The sequence below is a fragment of the Chelonia mydas genome, chromosome 2, assembly GCF_015237465.2.
Source record: "Chelonia mydas isolate rCheMyd1 chromosome 2, rCheMyd1.pri.v2, whole genome shotgun sequence".
Classification (NCBI taxonomy): domain Eukaryota; kingdom Metazoa; phylum Chordata; order Testudines; family Cheloniidae; genus Chelonia; species Chelonia mydas.
In genome coordinates, this window is record NC_057850.1 from 165,347,442 (window position 1) to 165,367,767 (window position 20,326).

General features: G+C 43.9%; 1 protein-coding gene across 2 annotated transcripts in view; it reads right to left on the reverse strand.

Moving 5' to 3' along the window:
• Positions 1 to 19,892, reverse strand: part of RAMP3 (receptor activity modifying protein 3) — a 103,387-nt gene extending 83,495 nt beyond the window's left edge. Inside the window, exons 1-2 of one of the 2 annotated variants that reach the window (XM_043540500.1) lie at positions 19,198 to 19,892; positions 16,202 to 16,395 (exon numbers count right to left, since the gene is read on the reverse strand). Coding sequence is in view for 1 of the 2 variants with exons in the window: in XM_043540499.1 (XP_043396434.1) it covers positions 19,198 to 19,249 (52 nt within the window). In the remaining variant the exon portion in view is untranslated. The remainder of the gene's footprint in view (positions 1 to 16,201; positions 16,396 to 19,197) is intronic. The other variant, XM_043540499.1, reaches the window with a different exon arrangement.
• Between the last annotated feature and the right edge of the window lie 434 nt (positions 19,893 to 20,326).

Below are 20,326 nucleotides of genomic sequence, written 5' to 3' on the forward strand. Positions count from 1 at the left end.
GTACTGGGAGGAAAAATGACATTATGAGAACAAAAAGGTTGCCTCCCACCTCCAATAATTTTAATAACCCAAATTAAAAGTGCCTGTGCATGGTTCAGAAAGTCATCTTTTGTTCTCATTGGTATTAATTGTCCATTATGTGTTTGTCCTTTATAAAGAGGAGCAGACTACTGAGAAATAGAAAAGAGAGAGAGAGAACAATCATAATGTACTGTGAAAACAGCAAAGGAAATGAGGCAAATGAAGCTCAGAAATCTGGGCAATGGAAGGAACACAACACAAAGGAAGGAAGTCGGAAACAAACAGAAGCTGTAATAAATATAGCGCATGAAAGAAATATCACAGGCACAATTTAAAATAGTTTCGTGGCGGGGAGGGGAAATCCTACATCAGAGAGTGAACAGGGACAAAAGGGAAAAGGTTAAATAAATCTATAAGGGCAGGTGTAGTGAACTTGTGCTCTAGAGGAGGTCCCCTCACCCCTGCTGTATACTGCCCCTACTACAAGGCCACATCCAAGCTAGACAGCAGCTTCGGTTCTGGGGGGGTTACTCCCAGCACAGGTTCAGAGGCTGCTCAGAGGAGCACTCACTTCTCATTACCTCCCAGCCGTATGTAAGCAGACTCTCCTTAGGGTCAGCACTTTAAAGAAGGATCACATATTTCCCACAGTGAGTGGTTTGTGCTCACTAAAAGTGGGAGTTTGGAGGGAACTCGGCTATAACCCCAATCTACTTTGTATTTTTTTAATAATAGTAGTAATAAATAATAATAATACCTATCTTCTGTGTAGCTCTTTCATTGGTAGAGTTCAAAATGTTTTACAAAGAAGGTCAGCATCATTTATCCCCATTTTACAGACAGGGAAACTGAGGCACGAGAGGGAAAGTGAGTTAGTGTTAATTGTTTGTAGGCCACATGCAGAGAATGCAGCCAGAGATGGTGTTACCAGTTTACTATTTTGGCTAAGCCAAAATCTGGGAAGAAAGAAAGAAAGAAAGAAAAACAAACCTACGAAGAATTTAGTGGAGATCCAGGTTTAAATGAAAAACCATTTTGCTTTGACCCTTGCCCTACTACCTGCCTCTTTTATTTACTTCCCCCAATCAATTTTTGTTCCTGTAGAGGTGGTATGAAAAACAAGTACTAAGTGATGTATTTTAATATTTGGAACTAACAGTCCGATGCAGTGCTATATTATGTCAGAGTCTGAAATATCGTTGTCTGGTTTTTGAATTGGTAAGGGAATTTAGGCAAGTTAACAACCCTGGGCACTGGCATTCTCCTTCCACAGAGCCGGTAAAGCAGAAGATGGAGTAATTCAAACTTCTCTTATTCATCCATCAGTGCATCTCAACAAGGAATACTACTAATGTTACTAGTTGCTCAAGTCTCCCTGTCCGTTCAGAACTTCCCAACCCTTTCTGAGACTCCCAAGAAGCATGCCAATTATTCTGAAATCTTACTTCAACTGTGCCAGAAACACTGTCCTCCCACTTATTTGTAAAGCACTTAACTTGCTGCTGGCAATATATAAATACTTGACAATTTCTGAATAACCACTATGTATTCCCAAAAGTCTCTGAGATAGATTTTCTGCTTTTTAACTTGTACCCAGTAAGTAAAACAGTTTCATCTACCCTGCAATAAAAGACCTTTGACACAGACACAGCAGGCCAGATCAGCTGACTCGGGGTCGCAGGGCTTTGTCTGCAGGGCTAAAAATTACAGTACAGATGTTCAGGCTCAGGCTGAATCCCAGGTTCTGAAACCCCACAAGGGAAGTGGGTTTCAAAGCCCAGGCTCCAGTCTGAGCCTGAATGTCAACACTGCAATTTTTAGCCCTGCAGCCCAAGCCCCAGACTCTGATATTCAGTGCCGCAGGTTTTTTACTACAGTGTAGACATCCCCACTGTTAGACCACTGCATGGATACCAAATTTATATCCGTGGATGCGGATACCCACAGATATAAAGCAGATATCCAAGGAGCTGCAGGACTTCACCAGGAATGGCAGCAGTGAAAGCTGCCACATGTCCGGCTGCCACTCGCAGGAGCCAGCACCCCACACATGCAGGCAGGTCCTCTGGTGTGGCTGTACTGCCACCAACCCCACCCAATGGGGTGGGCGCCAGGCTCAGCCAGTCCCAGGTTTACAATGGCTCCAGTGGCTCCATGGAGCCGGGCCCATGCTCAGAAGGGGCCCTGGCCTGCTCCGCTTGCACTGTGCCCCGAGACCCCTCTGGGTCCTCCCGCCCACCACTTGCTCCTCTTGGCCTGCCCGCCAGCTGCCTCCTCGGCCCCACCTCCCCCGCTCCTCTCTGCCCCCTGACCGAACCCCAGCGCACTTCTGGCTCCTGGCAGTCTCTGCTTCCCACCACCTGTAGGGCCCCACCTGTCTCCCCGGAGCTGAGCTGCCTGGGACTGGTGCAGAAGCCTGGCCAGTCTCAGCCAGAGTGTGGTGGGGGGAAGGGGACAATGCAGGGAGCTTGGCTGGGTCCCTCCAAGGGAAGTGCATCTTGAGGGAACCCTGGCTGATCACACCACTCCCGAGGGACCAGAGCGATTCCCCGCCCCGGGACCAACTCTGGTTGCACTGCCGCTCAGCCTGGCAGACACAGTTACCTCCCAGCAGGGCAAGTGAGTGCGGCTGGGAGGGAGGGCATGGGGGAGTGGGTTTCTTGCAGTGGGGGTGCTGGGCTGTGAGGGGGCAGGGAAGATGTGTATGTTGGGGCATTAGGGAGTGGGGGTTGTGTGGGGGGTGCTGGGAAGTTTGGTGTGGCTATGGGCAGGGGGGTGCTAGGCAGGGGTGGGTATTGTGCACGGAGCTATGTATTTGTGGGAGGGGGCTGGGGGGGCGCTGGGCATAGTGGGGCAGGGGGGGCCCTGGCCATAGGGAGTCGGGAGCATATTGGGTGGGGGGCTGTGTGCGCGGCATGGGCCTGCCCCCTGCGGGGAAGGGGCATGCTGGCAGCACAGGGACGGGTGGGCCATTATGTGTCTGGCAACTGCCGGTTTGTAAATAGTGCCCTTGCACTGGGCTGGGAGGAGCAGGGCTGCCCCTGCCATGCCATGTCGCATTGCCCTTGGCTGGCCCCTCGCTCTGGGGACTGACCTCCATGTGCCATGCTCCATTCCCTCCATGGGGGCCCACAAATAAGTTTGGCGCCAGGCGCACAAAAGATTAATCCAACCCTGGGTTCAGCAACAGCTGTCCCTGGTCGTGCTAGTCCAGGAGCGTGCAAGCCACTGAGCCTGGTGCCCAGCCCATTGGGCAGGGCTGGAGGCAGTACAGCAGTGCTGGAGGAGTTGCTTGTGTGGGGTGCTGGCTTCTGCGAGCAGTGACCAGATGTGCAGCTGCTTTCGCTGTTGCCATTCCTGGTAAAGCCCTGCAGCTCCTCGGCTATCCGCTTTATAGCCGCGGATATCCGCATCTGCGAATATAAATTTGGTATCCATGCAGGGCTCTACCCACTGTTACTGTTCCAAGCAGAGACTTTCAAAGGTGACTAGTAAGTTATAGACACAACATTTCTATTTTATCATGGGAGCTGTGCATCTAAATCCCCTACTCAGCAACAAAAACTTAACCAGAGATGTTAAATTATGATTCCATCATAACTTTTCTGTCTTATTCAAATTCTGTAAGAATTAATTCATCTAAAAGAAATATAAAGTGACAGTCTTCACAACAACTAATCTGTAGCTGGCAGAGAAACTAATTATTTAATATCAGTATCATTTGCATGAAGTAAACTCACTTCACGTTCTTAAATGGATGACACAAACAATTATACAAATTAGTTCTCAAGTAGATTTTTACCCTCCTGGAAACCATAGCTCAAATCCTTCCCAGAGGAACACTGTTCCATAGAGAAAAAAAATCCCTTTGTTTCAAAAGTATAACTGAGCTCATAGAATCAGGAACTGCTTTTGGCTGACTCCCAGCACCACATGCAGGGAGTCTATGGTGCTCTCTCCAAAAGGTCTGCATCAATCCAAGTCTAGCAGGGCAGAATTGCAGAGAACTAAGCTAGTCAAAAAATGATCCAGTGTAAACCTGTTAAAAGGCAAACAGAAAAGCCTTACAAACACAGAGAGGAGGGATAGCTCAGTGGTTTGAGCACTGGCCTGCTAAAGCCTGGGTTGTGAGTTCAATCCTTGAGGGGGCCATTCAGGGATCTGGGGCAAAAATTGGGGATTGATCCTGCTTTGAGCAGGTGGTTGGACTAGATGACCTTCTGAGGTCCCTTCCAGCCCTGATATTCTATGATTCACTCCTAAATTGCTAATTGTTGAATTCATATCTGCATGCAGGCCCCTTGTGTGATACACAAGAATCACCCATTAAGGGTACAAAATAGTATGGAGAGCCTTAAACAAGCTCTTTGCAGTGGGATGAATTTTTCCTTAGCAGAAAATATGTGTATGCACTTTAAAAATACAGATAATTATAATTTCAAATAAAATGGGGGGGGGGGATTATTTCCTCCTTTGCTTACCACACAAGAGCACAGACCAATGATCCATGTTTCTCCTACAACATAATGGGCCTGATCCTATGCCCGCTGATGTTACCTTGGCATACCCTGCAGCTGTCTGCAGAGCGCTGTAATCTGCAAGTGGTTGTGTTGTGGGAGAAACGTTAAATCTTAAACTTAGATCTTGGCTCATCATAAGCTGTTCAATTCAACTTTAAGGCCATATAGGTGTTTCTCTCTGTGTTCATGTGTTGCCTTGAACAACAGAGTCCTGGTCTTGATTGGGATCTTTAAGTGCCACTGAACTACAAACACTAATTCTTGAGTGCACATGCACCTTATGGAAAAGTTCTATAGAATTTAATTAAAATGAGGACATTCCTATAGGCTTTTTGGACCATCCCATGCAAAATTCTATTTCAGCTACAGAATTTTAAAGGACAGTTTAAAAAACTGTAGAAAGAGATTATTTTCTATTACATTATATGGGTTTTTAGTGTAGCTTCTTTAGAACTCTGATGGTTTCATCCCTAGTATATTCTGCACAATTTTTCAAGAGTATGCCTGGATGTTTAATTTTTAGAACATAACATAAGAACGGCTTGCTGGGTCAGACCAAAGATCCATCTAGCCTAGTATCTTGACTTTCGACAGTGGCCAATGCCAGGTGCCCCAGAGGGAATGAACAGAACAGGTAATCATCAAGTGATCCATCCCCTGTCGCTCATTCCCAGCTTCTGGCAACAGAGGCTAGGGACACCATTCCTGTCCTTCCAGTTTTACACCAAAACTGTTCTTTAAGAGATTCATTTCTTTAAGAGACCTTTATTTTTAGGATGGCTCTGCTAATTTATAAAATATAGTTTGACAAAAACATCAAAAAGTCACTGGATAGTTACATTTTCTGGCAATCTTAACAACCTTCCTTTACCAGTTAAATTTTCTGTTTTGTTTTTGTGACTGGAGCACTAAAAGTTGATTATTTTAAGTGCTACTCCTTTAACCATTTCAGTGCTGCCTAAGATGGAGATGCATTTTGCCATATGTGCTCCCATATCTACATAGTAAATCTTTTCATGGGCCTTTATAGAACACCAATCTGTGTAATATCCAGGTGCTAAAGTACTCAGTGAGCTGTTAACAGCACGTGCATTACAGGTTGCCATGTCCTGCTATGGTAGATGCCAGCAGCAAAAGGGTTAAGTGGGCATGATTGTTATACTCGGCCCATACCAATAAAGGGGCAAAAGCCAAAGGTTTGAAAAGACACCATAATGTTTTGGATATTTTATTTTCCAAGCATTTGAACTTATACATCATCACATCCTTGTGAAGTATTTTTTTTGTTGTTCCCATTTTACAAGCAGGGAAACGAAAGCAGAGTATGTTAAGTGATTTACACAAGACCACAGAGGGAAGTCAGTATCAGGTTTGGGATAAAGCATTTCTAACACTAGATCACTAGATCACAGCTCCCTCTGTCTCAAAGAAACAGTTTCTGTCCAAATGAAGTGTGTTATAGCGACGAACTTCTCTATCTAAAAGGTGTATGTGAGGTGTGGCTGTGCAACATTATGGTTAAGGTGCATGCAAAAAAAAAAAAAAAAAAGGTAACAGCTGAGGTGGAGTACAAAAAATGTCAGCTATCTAAATTATTCTTATGGAGCTTATGCCTTCAGTCCACAGATTGCAATGGAAGATGATCATGGGACTCTAGGATAATATATGACTCTTAGCCTACCAATCTACAATGCACCACACCATTACCAGGAAGCAAATATTTTTAGCATGTGTGATGCTACATAGTCTTTAGCCAAAGAAGCGTGAAAAAACTAAAGCAAAGGTGATGTGGCATAAAGTGTACTTATAATACGGAAATATAAAGGTCAGCCCAATACTGGCTTAATTCAACATCTATTCACCTGTAAATGGCAAGTACAGTATGAGTCCCTCAAGGCAAATAAGGACTTTAATCACAGGAACTGCATGGGAGAGCCAAAGGAGCTTATATTTTTTTAAGCCTTGGGAAGGGGAAGTGACCCACGTAAGTTTCACACATGAGGGTCACAGCACACTCCCTCCTGAGGAAGTGTTTATAGCACGGGATACTTAAAGATGTTTAAAACTTCTTTTTCCCTTGAGAAGCAGAACCTTTAAATCAAGATCCTGATATCACAGGAGATCAGGGAAATGTTGTTTTTCCCTTGCAACAAGATTACCACCCTGATTACCTCGCCCACCCCCAGTTTATTTGTGCTCTTCTTGCAGCCTGTTCATGCAGCTAACCAGTAACCGGTTAAATGTCCTAATGTTGATGTGATTTCATCAAAGTCAATTTCCCAGTAAAGTCCATATGTACCATAAGACAATAATTGTGCCTGAGGTTCTTGAAACTGCCCAAGCGTTCTGTCCTGAATTCCAGGTTGTCAGGTCACATATGAGCACATAAGACTTTTTATGACAGAACAGTACTTTCACCATGGCAGTTACAAAGTAGCAACCAGATCCCAGACCTTGGCACATATTGTTATTTATATAGCATCATACGGTAGGTATGCATTGCACTCCATAAATAAATAAAGTAATAGGTCCCTGCCCCAAGGGAAGAGCTCTGTGTAAGCTCATCAGTTGTCTCTCTCACCAACAGAAGCTAGTGCAATAAATGCTATTATCTCACTCACCTTGTCTCTCTAACATACTAAAGTGACATTGGGGGCGGGTGTTTTTGCAACAATTCTCATTTGCACAAAAGAGAACCCATGTATATGAAATGACTTGAGCCCAAATGACAGAGCCCAATTCCGTTACACTGGTGTCACTCATTAACTTCAGTGGAATTTACACATGTCCAACTGAGGGCAGAACTGGGGCTAATGGGATTGAGTTTCCCCACGAAGGGAAAGTTGTGCTGGTTCTTTTTAGAGGAGGCAAAGGTTCAAAGCTCTATATTTTCTTTGATCTTCCTGTTTCACAAAATACCACCAGTTCATTTTAAAAATTTCAATGGTGAAGACAACACTACAGGACAAAGAGACATTAGATGGAGGGTTAATCTTGTCACTTTTTTTCTCTACCCCCCTTCTTATCTTCATGCATAAGAACTACACTGCAGATTTATTACAGATATGACTGAAAATAATAAAACCAAGGCCATTCACAGTTAAGTGTTCCATAAACATCTTCTAGCCCTTAAGTTATACTGACAGGAACAAGATGACTTAGTCTGTGTTTCACCTTTAAACTGTGGCTTTCTTTGCTTTTGTCAATTTACCTTTCTGCTATATTTTATCTCAACATGTTATTAAGAAAAAAATCAGAAGGAAGGTAACATGTACAACACCACCCAGCCCAAGCGCAAAAAGACATTCTATTTGAAGATGATCTGCAGCCACACTGTAAACTGTGGGAAACCAGGGCTGTGTTAGGGGGGAAGCCAATGAACATGCATGGGAAACAAAAAAAGAAAACACTATATGGGAAAACATGAAACACAGTTCTTCCCCTGGATCCCTGGAGGTAATCCAAACTCAGTGAAAGCGTACAAGAGTCCCCAATGCCTTATATTCTAGCTCCTAAAGATCAGGCTGGAAAACAGAAGTGAGTTTGCTCTCAAGGACAGGCTTTGAGATGGCTTCTCCTTTGAGCTCAAAGGTAGTGATCCCTTGATCCAAAGCAGTATCATCAAGCACCATAATTATTGCACAGCAACTTCATTTTATACAATATCCAAACCATCTTCAAACATTTTTCCTCAAACTCTCATAGGGCACTAGTGTAGATTAAATAGTTAAAATGTCTACAAAATCTCAGATTTTAAAAGAAGCTTTGTGTCTGGTTGTACTAGAACAATACACGTTTGTATAGAAGTCAGAAATCAAAAGCAAAAGTATGTTTTGTTTTTCAAAAAAGCATCAGAACTAATTGTATACCTATGTTATTCCCACCTAGGCTTAGAACTTCTATTTTACAGCTGCGCCACAGATAACAGGGTTGGAACTCACTGCTTAGTTTAAGGTAGCCAAACTCCCTGCATTTTTGCAGGAGACTTTTCATAATTCTTTATCGACAGCACTAATAGCATGCACTTTACTCTAGCCTTGACTGCTTTGAAAAAGGATTAATCCGTAAGCTCTCTGGTCACTTGATTGAATGCAAAGAAGTTTCAGCTTGGCAAATACGATTTAAAACGGAAGTGTTGACACACTCTGAGACAGGTGTTTATCATCTCTCTTCACAATGCAAGATATGTTTGGTACAAATGCTATAATTAAGGCTGCAAATCAGTATCTGTAATCTCTGTGCTTTCACTTGCCCCAAAGCGTTCTTCTTGGACTGACATTTTCTATGCTTGATCTCAGACAAAAGGCAATTTTTTTGGTGAAAGTTTGAAGGAAGCCCTTTTAGCCATTGTTGAGTTATATGAAGCTGGAGAATAAGAAGCAGGGGAACTTCTCCATCCTTCCCCAAAAATGAATCAACCATTTTTCCTATACAGAACTGAAAATGGCTGAGCTTTGAAAGCATATGGAGTCTCAGATTTTAAGGCCAGAAAGGACCATTATGATGGTTTAGTCTGACCTCCTAGATAACACAGGCCATAGAACAGGGGCAGGCAAACTTTTTGGCCTAAGGGCCGCAACAGGTTTCTGAAATTGTGTGGAGGGATGGTTAGGGGAGGCTGTGCCTCCTCAAACAGCCAGGCATGGTCCGGTCCCCGCCCCCTATCTGACCCGCCCCCCACGCTTCTCACCCCCTGATGGCTACCCTGGGACTCCTGCCCCATCCAACCCCCCCGTTCCCTGACGGCCCCCCAGGGACCCCAGCCCCATCTATTCCCCCCCGCTCTCTGTCCCCTGACCACCCCCAGACCCTCCGCCCCATCCAACCCCCCGACTTCCTGACTGCCTCCCTCAGGGACCTCTGCTCCCATTCAACCCCCCTGTTCCCCACCCTCTGACCGCCAAAACCCCTATGCACACCCCCGGCCCCTGACCAACCCCCGAACTCCCCTGCCCTCTATCCAAACCCCCACACACACACCCGCTCCCTGCCTTCTTACCGCACTGCCTGGAGCACCGGTGGCTGGCGGCGCGTTTGCACCAGGACAGGCAGCCGCGCTGCGCAGCACAGAGCACTGGGTCAGGCCGTGGCTCTGCAGCTGCCTGGAGCTTGTTGCTCCGCCACCCAGAGCATTGCGCCGGCGGCGCAGTGAGCTGAGGCTGCGGGGGAGAGGGGGAACAGCAGGGGAGAGTCTGGGGGTGAACCTCCCGGGCCAGGAGCTCAGGGGCTGGACAGGACAGACGCGTGGGCCAGATGTGGCCCGCGAGCTGTAGTTTGCCCACCTCTACCATAGAACTTCACCCAGTAATTCCTGCATCAAGGCCATTACAGCTGTCTGAGCTAGAGCAGAACTTTTAGGAAAACATCCAGTCTTGACTTAAAAACTGCAAGTGGTGGAATAACCACCCCATCCCCAGGGAAGTGTCCATTCTGGAGCATGCCCCCGAGTTTTAAAGGTATTTAGGTGTTGCTCTGCTCTGCATTGCAATGCCTAATTGACTTGGAGCCTAAGTCTTTTTTTCAAAGGCATCCTAAACACTTAGGAGCATAAATCTAATTGACTTTCAATGAGACTTAAGGACTCCTCAGTACTTAAGTCACTTTTGAAAGTGAGACTTAGGGCCCAACTTTAAAGGTATTTAGGCACCTAACTCCCATTTATTTCAATAGGACCTAGACACCTAAATAGCTTTAAAACTCTGGGCACTAGTTTTCTTAGTCAGTTATGCACTGAAGGACTGAGTGGAGCCACACCTACAAATCTGGGCCTATGTCTACAAACAAGTTTTTAAAACAAATTGGTTTGGTGATAAAGTACAAAGCGGTTGGGTGGAAAAACAATCCCACATCTAAGCTTGCTCAGTAGGCAACAGCTAAGATCTTAAGCAGAAGACCCAAACTCTTTTACAACATCCCAATCCTGCGTCAGAGCCATAAGGGCACCGCACAACGGGAGTTGGGCACCTGATGCCCTTAGACCACTTTGGAAATCCCAGCCTTGAAAAGGTACTGTTATTGATTAAGCACAGGAATGTTCTTCCACTCTTAAAATCAAATGCAAACAACAAAAAACTACATTCATATGACATTCAAATCACTGAACTAAAATAAAGAAAGCCAGGAAATTTTAAGGGGCCTGATTCTCCTCTCACATCACTTACATGTGGGTATAACTGCATTGGCTTTGATAGAACTATTTCTGATTTACTCTGACGTGGGTGAAAGAGAATCAGGCCTGAGGTTCCTCCAGCAATATTCACTCTGCCCCATTGCTCATTAGTGTGTATTCTGTGGCAGCAGTTTTCACACTGTGGGAACATGTAGCATTGGTGAGATGCACGCCAGTCAGATGGGATGCAGGTTGATTTATCAGAATAAAAATCCCTTCTAGGTCTGCTGATCAAAATGAAGTTGGAATGCCAGGTGGGTTTGAATATTCAGTGTGGTACACTACTTCTTAAGTTTAACAATAATAATACCTAACTCTTATCCCCCACTTTCCATCAGTAGATCTCAAAGCTCTTCACAGTTTTTAATGTCTTTATCCTCGCACCACCCTGTGAGGTAGATAAAGTACTACTGTTCCCATTTTACAGATGGGAAACTGAGACACAGAGAGACTAAGACCCAGATCCTGAAAAATGTTTAGACTCCTAACTCCCATTGCAATCAGTCAAAGTTAGGAGCCTAAATACCTTTGTGGATCTGGGCCTAAGTGACTTGCCCAAGGTCACACAAAGTCTATGGCATAAATGGGAGTTTGAGCATTCCTGTTTTATGGTATATATTTAACAACACTATATTAGGCTGCTCATTTAACAGTAAAACAGGAATAGGTGAGGTTACGCATGTGCCATGTGACAGAGTTAATGTTGCTGTAAGAATTTTAACTTCTATTTCCCAGTTTGTTTTTTATAACTGTGCAAGCCTAATACTGCATTAATATTAAGGATGCAGTTATATGAATGTGCACATTTATGCTATTAAATCCAGTAATCTAATAATACAATATAGGGAACATCTGGCCACATCTCTCCTGTGACATGAAGAGCTCTGTTAGCAGCAAAAGTGGAGTGGTTCTACTGCTCAGGGAGTGGGGCAGGGGCCCACGCTGGGGTTGCTCTCCCTGTGTGCTAACCAGACACCTGCTCCACAGAAGCTCCCTGTGCACTGCCAAGCAGCAGAGATTTGGTGATAGGGCTGAGAGACGAACAGAACAAAAGGCCATCCCCCTGCCCCAGCGCAGGGCAGGCAGATGCTGCAAATGCTACTTCAGCCCTCAGAATGTAGGACAGGCCGTGAAGCAGCAAACTCCTGCTGCTGCACTGCCCGCTCGGGGGAATTTCTTCCTCCCAGCCTTCAAAAAACTCCCTAGTGCACAACTCTGCCACTCGGCAAAAGACAGAATTGGGGCTGTGTATGTGCATGCATGTCAACAACTTCTCTGTTCTTGCTCTCTTGTGCCCAATCCCATAAAGACTTAGCCAAAGATTTTAAAGGCTGAAGGATCAGGGACTTTGTCCATGGTCCTTTTGGTGCCTTGCTTGCCCTTAGACCATGCCAGGAGAATTTCTGGAGGGCTTGTCTGCATGGATGCTGGAACTAGGGCTGGTGCCACACCCTGTGGCTTGAAGTAGTAACAACAATCCATGGTTTCCTCCTTCAGCACTCCCCCTATAAAAACTGTTCCAGCATCACTGCTTGTCAACTAATCCAGCAGTTCTCAATATGCTCAGACCAGCAACTTGGCAATTAATCCCCTTTTCCCAGTCACCGCTTCTCCAGAACTGAAAACAGGTGGGCAACACACTGAGAACATGATACCCTTTACTTTAAGATAAAGTAGAGAAAATACAGAAAATAAAAGGATAGATCCTTAAACATGTAGCCTTCAACAGACAAGAGGATGCAAAAAAATGTCACAGAGAATTTGGCAAACATAGCTCTGAATTCCCATCAGAAATGAAGGCCATTACTAAGGGACACCACTGAGATAAGGTCAAGCTGTTCTCAAGACAGAGGCTGTCTTCCTCTCTGGCCATTGAACCATTTGTAACAGCTCTCACACATTTGAAATTCACTTCAGGGAAGAACAAACTTCTCCCTGGTACTTTCTGGATTAGTTTCAGGGAAGACATTAAGTCAAGATATTATCTTAGAGCAGTCCTGTAAAGTTTTAGGAAACCTTTTGTTGGTTCACATTAACTTTTCCTATTGACTCATAGAAATGTAGAGCTGGAAGGGACCTCAAGAGGTCATCTAGTCCAGCCCCCTGTGCTGAGGCAGGACCAAGTATATTTAGACCATTCGTGAGAGGTGTTTGTCCAACCTGCTCTTAACAACCTCCAGTGATGGGGATTCCACAGCTTCCCTTAGAAGCCTATTCCAGAACTTAACTACCCTTGTAGTTAGAAAGTTTTTCCTAATATCTAACCTTAATCTTCCTTACTGCCCATTAAGCCAATTACTTCTTGTCCTACATTCAGTGGACATAGAGAACAACTGATCACCAATCTCTTTGTAACAGCACTTAACATATTTGAAAACTGTTATCCGGTTTCCCTTAGGGTATATCTGCAATTAAAAGCCCGCAGTTGACCCATGCCAGCTGACTTGGGCTTACGAGGCTCAGGCTGAGGGGCATTTTAACTGCAGTGTAGATTTGTAGGTTTGGGCTAGAGTCAGGCTCTAGGACACTGTGAGGTGGGAGGATCCCAGATCTCAGGCTGCAGGCCAAGCCTTGAAATCTACACTGCAATGAAACAGTCCCACAACCTGAGCCAGCTGGCATAGGCCAGCCATGGGTGTCTAACTGCAGTGTAGACAAACCTTCGGTCTTCTTTTCTCAAGACTAAGCATGCCCAGGTTTTTCAACCTTTCCTCATAGATCAGGTTTTCTGAACCTTTTATCATTTTTGTTGCTCTCCTCTGGACTCTCTCCAATTTGTCCACATCCTTCCTAAATTGTGGTGCTCGAACTGGACACAGTACTCCAGCTGAGGCTTCACCAGTGCTGAGTGGAGACGGACAATTACCTCCCGTGTCTTACAAACAACATTCCTGTTAATACACCCCAGAATGATATAAGCCTTTCACAACTGCATCACACTGTTGACTCATACTCAGTGTGTGGTTCACTGTAACCCCAGAGCCTTTCCAACAGTACTACCAACTACCCAGTTATCCCCCATTTTATAGCTGTGCATTTGATTTTTCCTTCCAAAGTGTGGTACTTTGCAATTGTCTTTATTGAATTGCATCTTGTTGATTTCAGATCAATTCTCCAACTTGTCAAGGTCATTTTGAATTCTAATCCCATCCTCCAAAGTGCTTGCAACTCCTCCCAGCTTGGTGTCGTCTGCAAATGTTATAAGCATACGCTCCATTCCATTATCCAAGTCATTAATGAAAATATTGAAGATCACCAGACCCCGGACAGACCCCTACAGGACCCCACTAGACTCATCCCTCAGTCTGACAGTGATCCATTGATAACTACACTTTGAATATGGCTTTCCAACCAGATTTGCAATCACCTTTTATTAATTTCATCTAGACCACATTTTCCTAGTTTGTTTATGAGAATGTGAGGAGTATGTCAAAAGTCATGCTAAAATCAAGATCTCTCCCTCATTCCCACCTCTTTTCTGGGGCTAGTTATATAGCTTTCTTAGGGCTGGCCTACATATAAATTTGCGCCAAAATAACAACCTTTTTATTTCAGTGCCAGTCTGTAGGGACACTCTTATTTCAAAATTAAATTGTATTTTGGAATAAGTATCCTATTTCAATTTTGTTTTTTATTGAAATAGGACTCTTATTTTAAAATCAGAAAGTGTCCACGCACAGACTTCCACCAAAAGTGTGAATTAAGACTTGTGTCATTATTACAGTGGAAACGTGCATGTGGACAAGCACTATGGGGGAAGGTAGTCTGCTACGAGAGAGAGAGATGTGAGAAGTAAACAAAGCCGCAGATTGATCACAAATGGTATTTAGCAAGTGAAGTTTTTCACTGACCGCTTTGCACAATTTCTTTTTTTTTTTCCTTTCTTATTTTTGGTGGAAGTAGGTGAAATTTGATTTACTTGCAATTAGGGCAACCAGTGAATAAGCTGTGTAATCAGCACTGAGGTGGTGGAAAGAAACAGCATCTCAAACAAATAACAATTTGATGGTACAAGAAAGAAATATGGCTTAAAAAGCAGAACCACCACAGCTAGTGCACTTTTTACTGAGGACATGCCATCCTACACCAGGAACTCATCCACAATAATATCCTTATAAAATTGTGTGTGTGTGTATACACAACATATATATATATTTTTAAATCACACACTATGAGACCGTTTCATCCCCATGGAAAAAAAAAAAAAAAGAGTAAGAGCCAAGTGCTGGTCTCACTTAAACTGGTGTAAATCAGGAGTAACTCCACTGAATTCAATGGAATTGCATCAATGTAATGGGATCAGAATCAGTCTGCCAATTTGTGTGTGTCCCTCTATTTCCTATCTTTAATCTGGAATGTACCTCTAATCTTGTAGGTGTCATTCTTCTTGACTTCTGGGACCAGCATGGTTTTGCTTGAATATTTGATGCTCTCTGCTGCCACCCACAGCACATCCATGTACATTCTCTCATGAACACAGTACATTTTTTCCAGAAACCTTAACTGTACCGGTCTGAGTCGGTACACTGGGGTCTGGGTAGATCTCAGAAATCTTCAGGTTATGGGGGGAGGGGAAGAGGGGGAGAAAGGACGATGGAAACGGTGAAGTATGGTGGAGCTGTGCCAGGATCTAACAGCAACTTGGAAGCACAGGCTGCATCAGCATTTGTCTGCTTTGCTTCAAAAGTGATGGCAATAGCGTCCATTAATTATATTTCCTGTTGATTGCTGTTTGAAAACATGCAGGATGCCTAACAAACAAGAGCAGCGCTTTGGCAGAGTAGTGTATTGCTAAGCTGGTCTGGTCTGTTTCAAAATGAGATGTTCTCATTTTAAGAGTACACACAGACTCATACTTATGTCTAACTGACTGACACCTGATCTATTGTATTCAATGTCATTCCCACGCTGATTTACACTTCCTTCATCCCAACCCTTTCAGCCACAAAACAGTGGACCAGATTCATCAGTAAGATGATATGGAACTTTTTTTCAAATTTAATCAATTTTTTAAAAAATCATTCATCTGTTTCTCTTTCTCACTAGAATCCAATCTTACATGGAGTTGAACTCGAGGGGACTCTGTATTTACAAAAGGCACGCAAGTACCTTGCAGGATTGGGTCCTTCTTATAAATCTCTAGTGATAATTAGCAGTGTGGATTTGTAGTCCAGAGCATGAGATACAAGAGAGGGAGCGGGGAGCCATATTCAGTTTTCAGATTTGACACTGATTTGCTGGGCAACTCTGGCAAAATACTTAGCTTCTCTGTGCTACAGTTCCCCAGCTGTAAAATATAGTGGTAATGATACTTTACAACTTTGTAGAATGTTTAGAGATCTGGGCATTAAAGTGCTAAAGATCATGATAGTTATCACGTTTCTACTTTAACATGTTTTGCTGAGACAGATGCCTGTACAATTAAAAAAAAATATGAAGTTTCACTTTAAATGATAACTTCTTACACTTATATAGCACCTTTCATCCTTACCTATGGACACAGCACTACTAATAAGCAACCATCTTTACAGGATGGAGGGGGAAATGTTTGGAAAAGGATGCCAGAACAATTACTCTTGTAAAATATGCTACTGGACTGTTAAATCGCTGTTCACTCAAATCCCTGCTCCACCACTGACTCCATGTGTGACATTGGGCAAGTCACTTAGCTTCTCTGTTCCCCATCTGTAAAAAAAAATGGAGATAATAGCATTTCCCTGCCTCACAGGGATGTTGTGATGAAAATACATTAAAGACTGTGAGGCACTCATATACTAAGGTAATGGGTGCCATGTAAATTAACTAAGATAAATAGATGTGCAGAACAGGCTCTCAAAATATACACTTTGAGTAATTCAACGGGAGCATTGACTGATCAACCATAACAACATTTGACTGAAAGAGAAAGGGCATAAGGGTCAGTCAGTGTTTAAACTGGATCATACAGAAATAAAAACAAGGAGGAACAACCATGGTTCAAAGTGTTCAATTAAAGTCAATATCCCTAGGGAATCACTAATTCTAGGAACCATGTTTGTATTACTTGCCGTCAGAAGAATCAGTGCAAACTGTAGTTGGCTTACACTTACGACAATTATTGAGTAATATTTTAAATAGTCAGATTCCACATTGTGAATTTTTTAGTAATCATAAAAAGTTTGTTTTAAATCAGGGAATTAGTTTGGTTCCATTTAGATCTTTGTTGTTCATGCAAAATCCATTCCTTCGCTTCTGACCAAAAGCAATCCATTGTAGACCACCATGAAAATCAGTTCTTCAGTGACATTCAGTTAGGTGAGCAACTGGCCTAGGCAAGAAACACTAGTCTGGGACTATACCTATTAGTGTCTCTGGTGAGAACTGTGTGTAATTGTTTGAGGTACAGGAAGAGTAGTCCTCAGTCTGGGAATAAATCCTTAAGAAACATATTTCACTTGTGAGAGTCATCGCAAAGTCTAATGCTGGAAGTTTCTCATACTCAAAAATAACTGATTCTTTTTCTATGTTCAGCCGGGAAAAAATCAACCATTAGGTGTCAGGAAAGTTTGTATTCTGAAATGCATTTTAAATAGAAATGTACAAAACATTTGACTGCACAAGGTAGGTTTCAAACAATGTTGAGAGAAAAAGCCACCAAAATGAACACTTTACTTTTTTTAAAAGCAAAAAATGTTATGAGAGGGCTGTCATTTCTGAAAATTGTCAGAACCAGATGTTCCTCTTATTTAGAGGCCTTTTCATGTAAAGATCTCTAACTTCTGGTCTCGCAAGGTTTTATCCCCTATAAAGTACTTGGAATACCCTTTTAAATACTCTGGGCCTGATTCTCCTCTCACTTACATCTGTGTAAATCAAGAGTAACTCCACTGTGATCACCTGAGTCACACTGGTGTAAATAAGATCAGAATAAGACTCGGTCAGTAACTTTGGATTTGACTGTAAGGTTTTAAATCTTAAATTCCTAAAGACAGCTACAAGGGGAAAAAATGAAATCTCAGTGATTAACAATATAGTGTAAACTGAAGTTAAAGAATGAGAAAAATCTGAAAGGTATCTGCACAATTACAAGTAGCTGTTTGAGCAAATCCTAAATAGAATCATCCAGCCTCCGGACCATGAAAATTCCCTGCTTCCCAAAGAGAGGAGAGGGAGCCCACACTGAAGCTAGTGTGAAAAGGATGAATATAATTCAGAAGTTAATTCATTCATTCTTCCTGGAAAGTGAGCATATATAGTAATGTATTTCTTGACTCATCTCCTGGCAAAATTGGCTTACGGGATGCTGGGCTGGTGGTCAACACCTAAGTTACCAATCTTGCAGCTCTCATTCAAGGAAAATGAGCCCTGTGCCTGAGTGAGGACTTAGGGAATTGGCCAAATCTACAAGAAGCCAGCTACCATGGCAAAGATTATTATTTTACAGAAAAATGTGCTCCCTTAGTTAATATCAGTGCAAGAAGAAAGGGGGAGAAAGCCATACAGTTCCTGGGTGCACAATCAAGCTAACCCCAATTCAGTTCTCAACACTTTTCAGGATTTGGTGTCTTATTTTTACATTTATTCACTCTTGTTCTCTAGTTCTTACAGCAGCCATCTGCGGCCTGGCTGAGAAGGAGGTGGTTCCGTGCCTGTCACGGTATCACCAACACCCTGGGCGAAATGTACACATCTCTCACGCTGTAACTAATTGATAAGGCGTGTGTGGGGAAACAAGGAGAGGGCTGGAGACAGCTTCTCCTTTCTCACCGGGATACTATCAGAGGTCTGTTCCCAGATCTTGATATCACAGGAAGAGATTCCTTCTGCTCTTAGAAAAATCCTCTCCCCAAACAGACGATCTGTTCTTTTATAACCCAGTCGCCTTTCCCTAGTTTTTGATTTTCACCTCATTTGCTGGAGCTGTATATTAAAAATAGACTTCAGCTAATATGGTCTCACAAAAATGCCAATGACACTAAAAAGCCACTAACCTTACAAAATACAACCCTGCACATCTTCCTTGAGGACAGCCACAAACTCATTAATGCCTTAGGGAAGGGCTTCTTTTCAGGCTCCCTTACTCAAACTGTTACTGAATAATTTAAGTGAGGTGGGAGTTAGGGAGGGAGAGGTTGTGTATGATTTTATTACATGCCAGAGAGAAAACACCCTTATTGAAATCACCTTTCTGGAAGGGCTCTGCTTCTCCAGCAGAATCAGGACTTGTAGAAAGGGTTTACATTTCCACATTTACATTCAGCTAAAGATGCCTGGCAAAAATCGATTCCTTTTATCTTGTAAGGGAAACCCACAAACCAGTACGTTAAACACTTTTGTTGCTAGGGTAATATAATAAATGCTTTAAGTTATTTAAGACAAAACACCTTCCTAGAACAGCAAAGACTCATAAATGCTAGTAAGTTAGGAGTGCTAATAACTTCTCCAGGTGCTTTTACTGATCATTTGCCCGAGATGGTCTGAGCATCAGCTTGCAAGCCAGCTACTTACCGCAGAGCGCAAAAAGGAAAAGTTGCACTAGCCAGAAAGCATGCGTCTCCATCCCGCAGTAGGAGCGACCAGGACTCAGAGCCTAGGGGGGAAAGCGCCCGCATGGGGAGGAAAGAGGGCGGCAGGTCTGCAGCCACCAGCAAACACACACCTCGGATCAACCACACGCTTTCCTGTCAGGAAACCCCTCTTCATTCCTTTGCATCAAAGCATAAGCAGCAGCAGCAACTGGGGGTGGGTGGGCGCCCGCAAGCTTTCCCCCAGCTCCGCTCCTCCTCCCTCTCCCTACCCTGAGATGCGATCATCAGCCTCTCAGCAGCACCAATCAACTCCAACTTCCATTTCCCATTTTTGCCCACCCCCGCTCCCCCGCCTTGTTTCGTCCTCCCCCTTTCTCCGGCTCGCCTTTGGACTGGGAGGAAGGAGGAGGAGGATGTCGTTGTGGCTATTCTGGGATCCTCCAGGGCAGCCGATGGGAAGTTTCGCGCAGCTGGAGGTTTCTGAGAAGGAGGAGAAAGGGGGAGGCCCACCACGGAGGCGTTTGCCTGCACAGCTGTCTGGGGCGAGAGTGAAACTGACCAGCAGGGAGCTAGGGTTGTGTGTGTGTGCGCGCTTGTCTCTCCGCGTGTTATCTGAGCCCCTCGCTCTCTTTGTGTGGCTCCTTGGGTGATCATCTGCAGCGTGCCTTTGTGTCTGTGGGTCTCTCTGCGTCGGCTTGTGTGTCCATCTGTCTGCCTGCAGTAATCGTATTCTCGTCAGTCCCTCCTTCCACACAGAAAAGGGGCGGGCCCCGGTTGCCCATTGATCAGTAAAATTGTAGTCGCAAACCTCTCCTTTAAAGTGGGAAGTTTGGGCATTTTCTCTCTTCTCTTTGGCAACTCTCACCCATAGGGTGACTAGGGCAGGTACCATCTTGTTCGGCGCATAGTTGGCGTGAGCTAAACTTCTGCTGAGATATGTTCCTCGATGCCTTTTCTCATGGACAACATGAGTTATCTCAAATGCCAGAGTGTTATTTAAAATTTAGTATCTATAGATCGGCAGCCGCTACACTTTTAAAAAATATATATTCCAGGACAGAACAGCCAGTAGCCTTAAGCAAGTGCTGGATGTGTTTTAATGCTGCCAT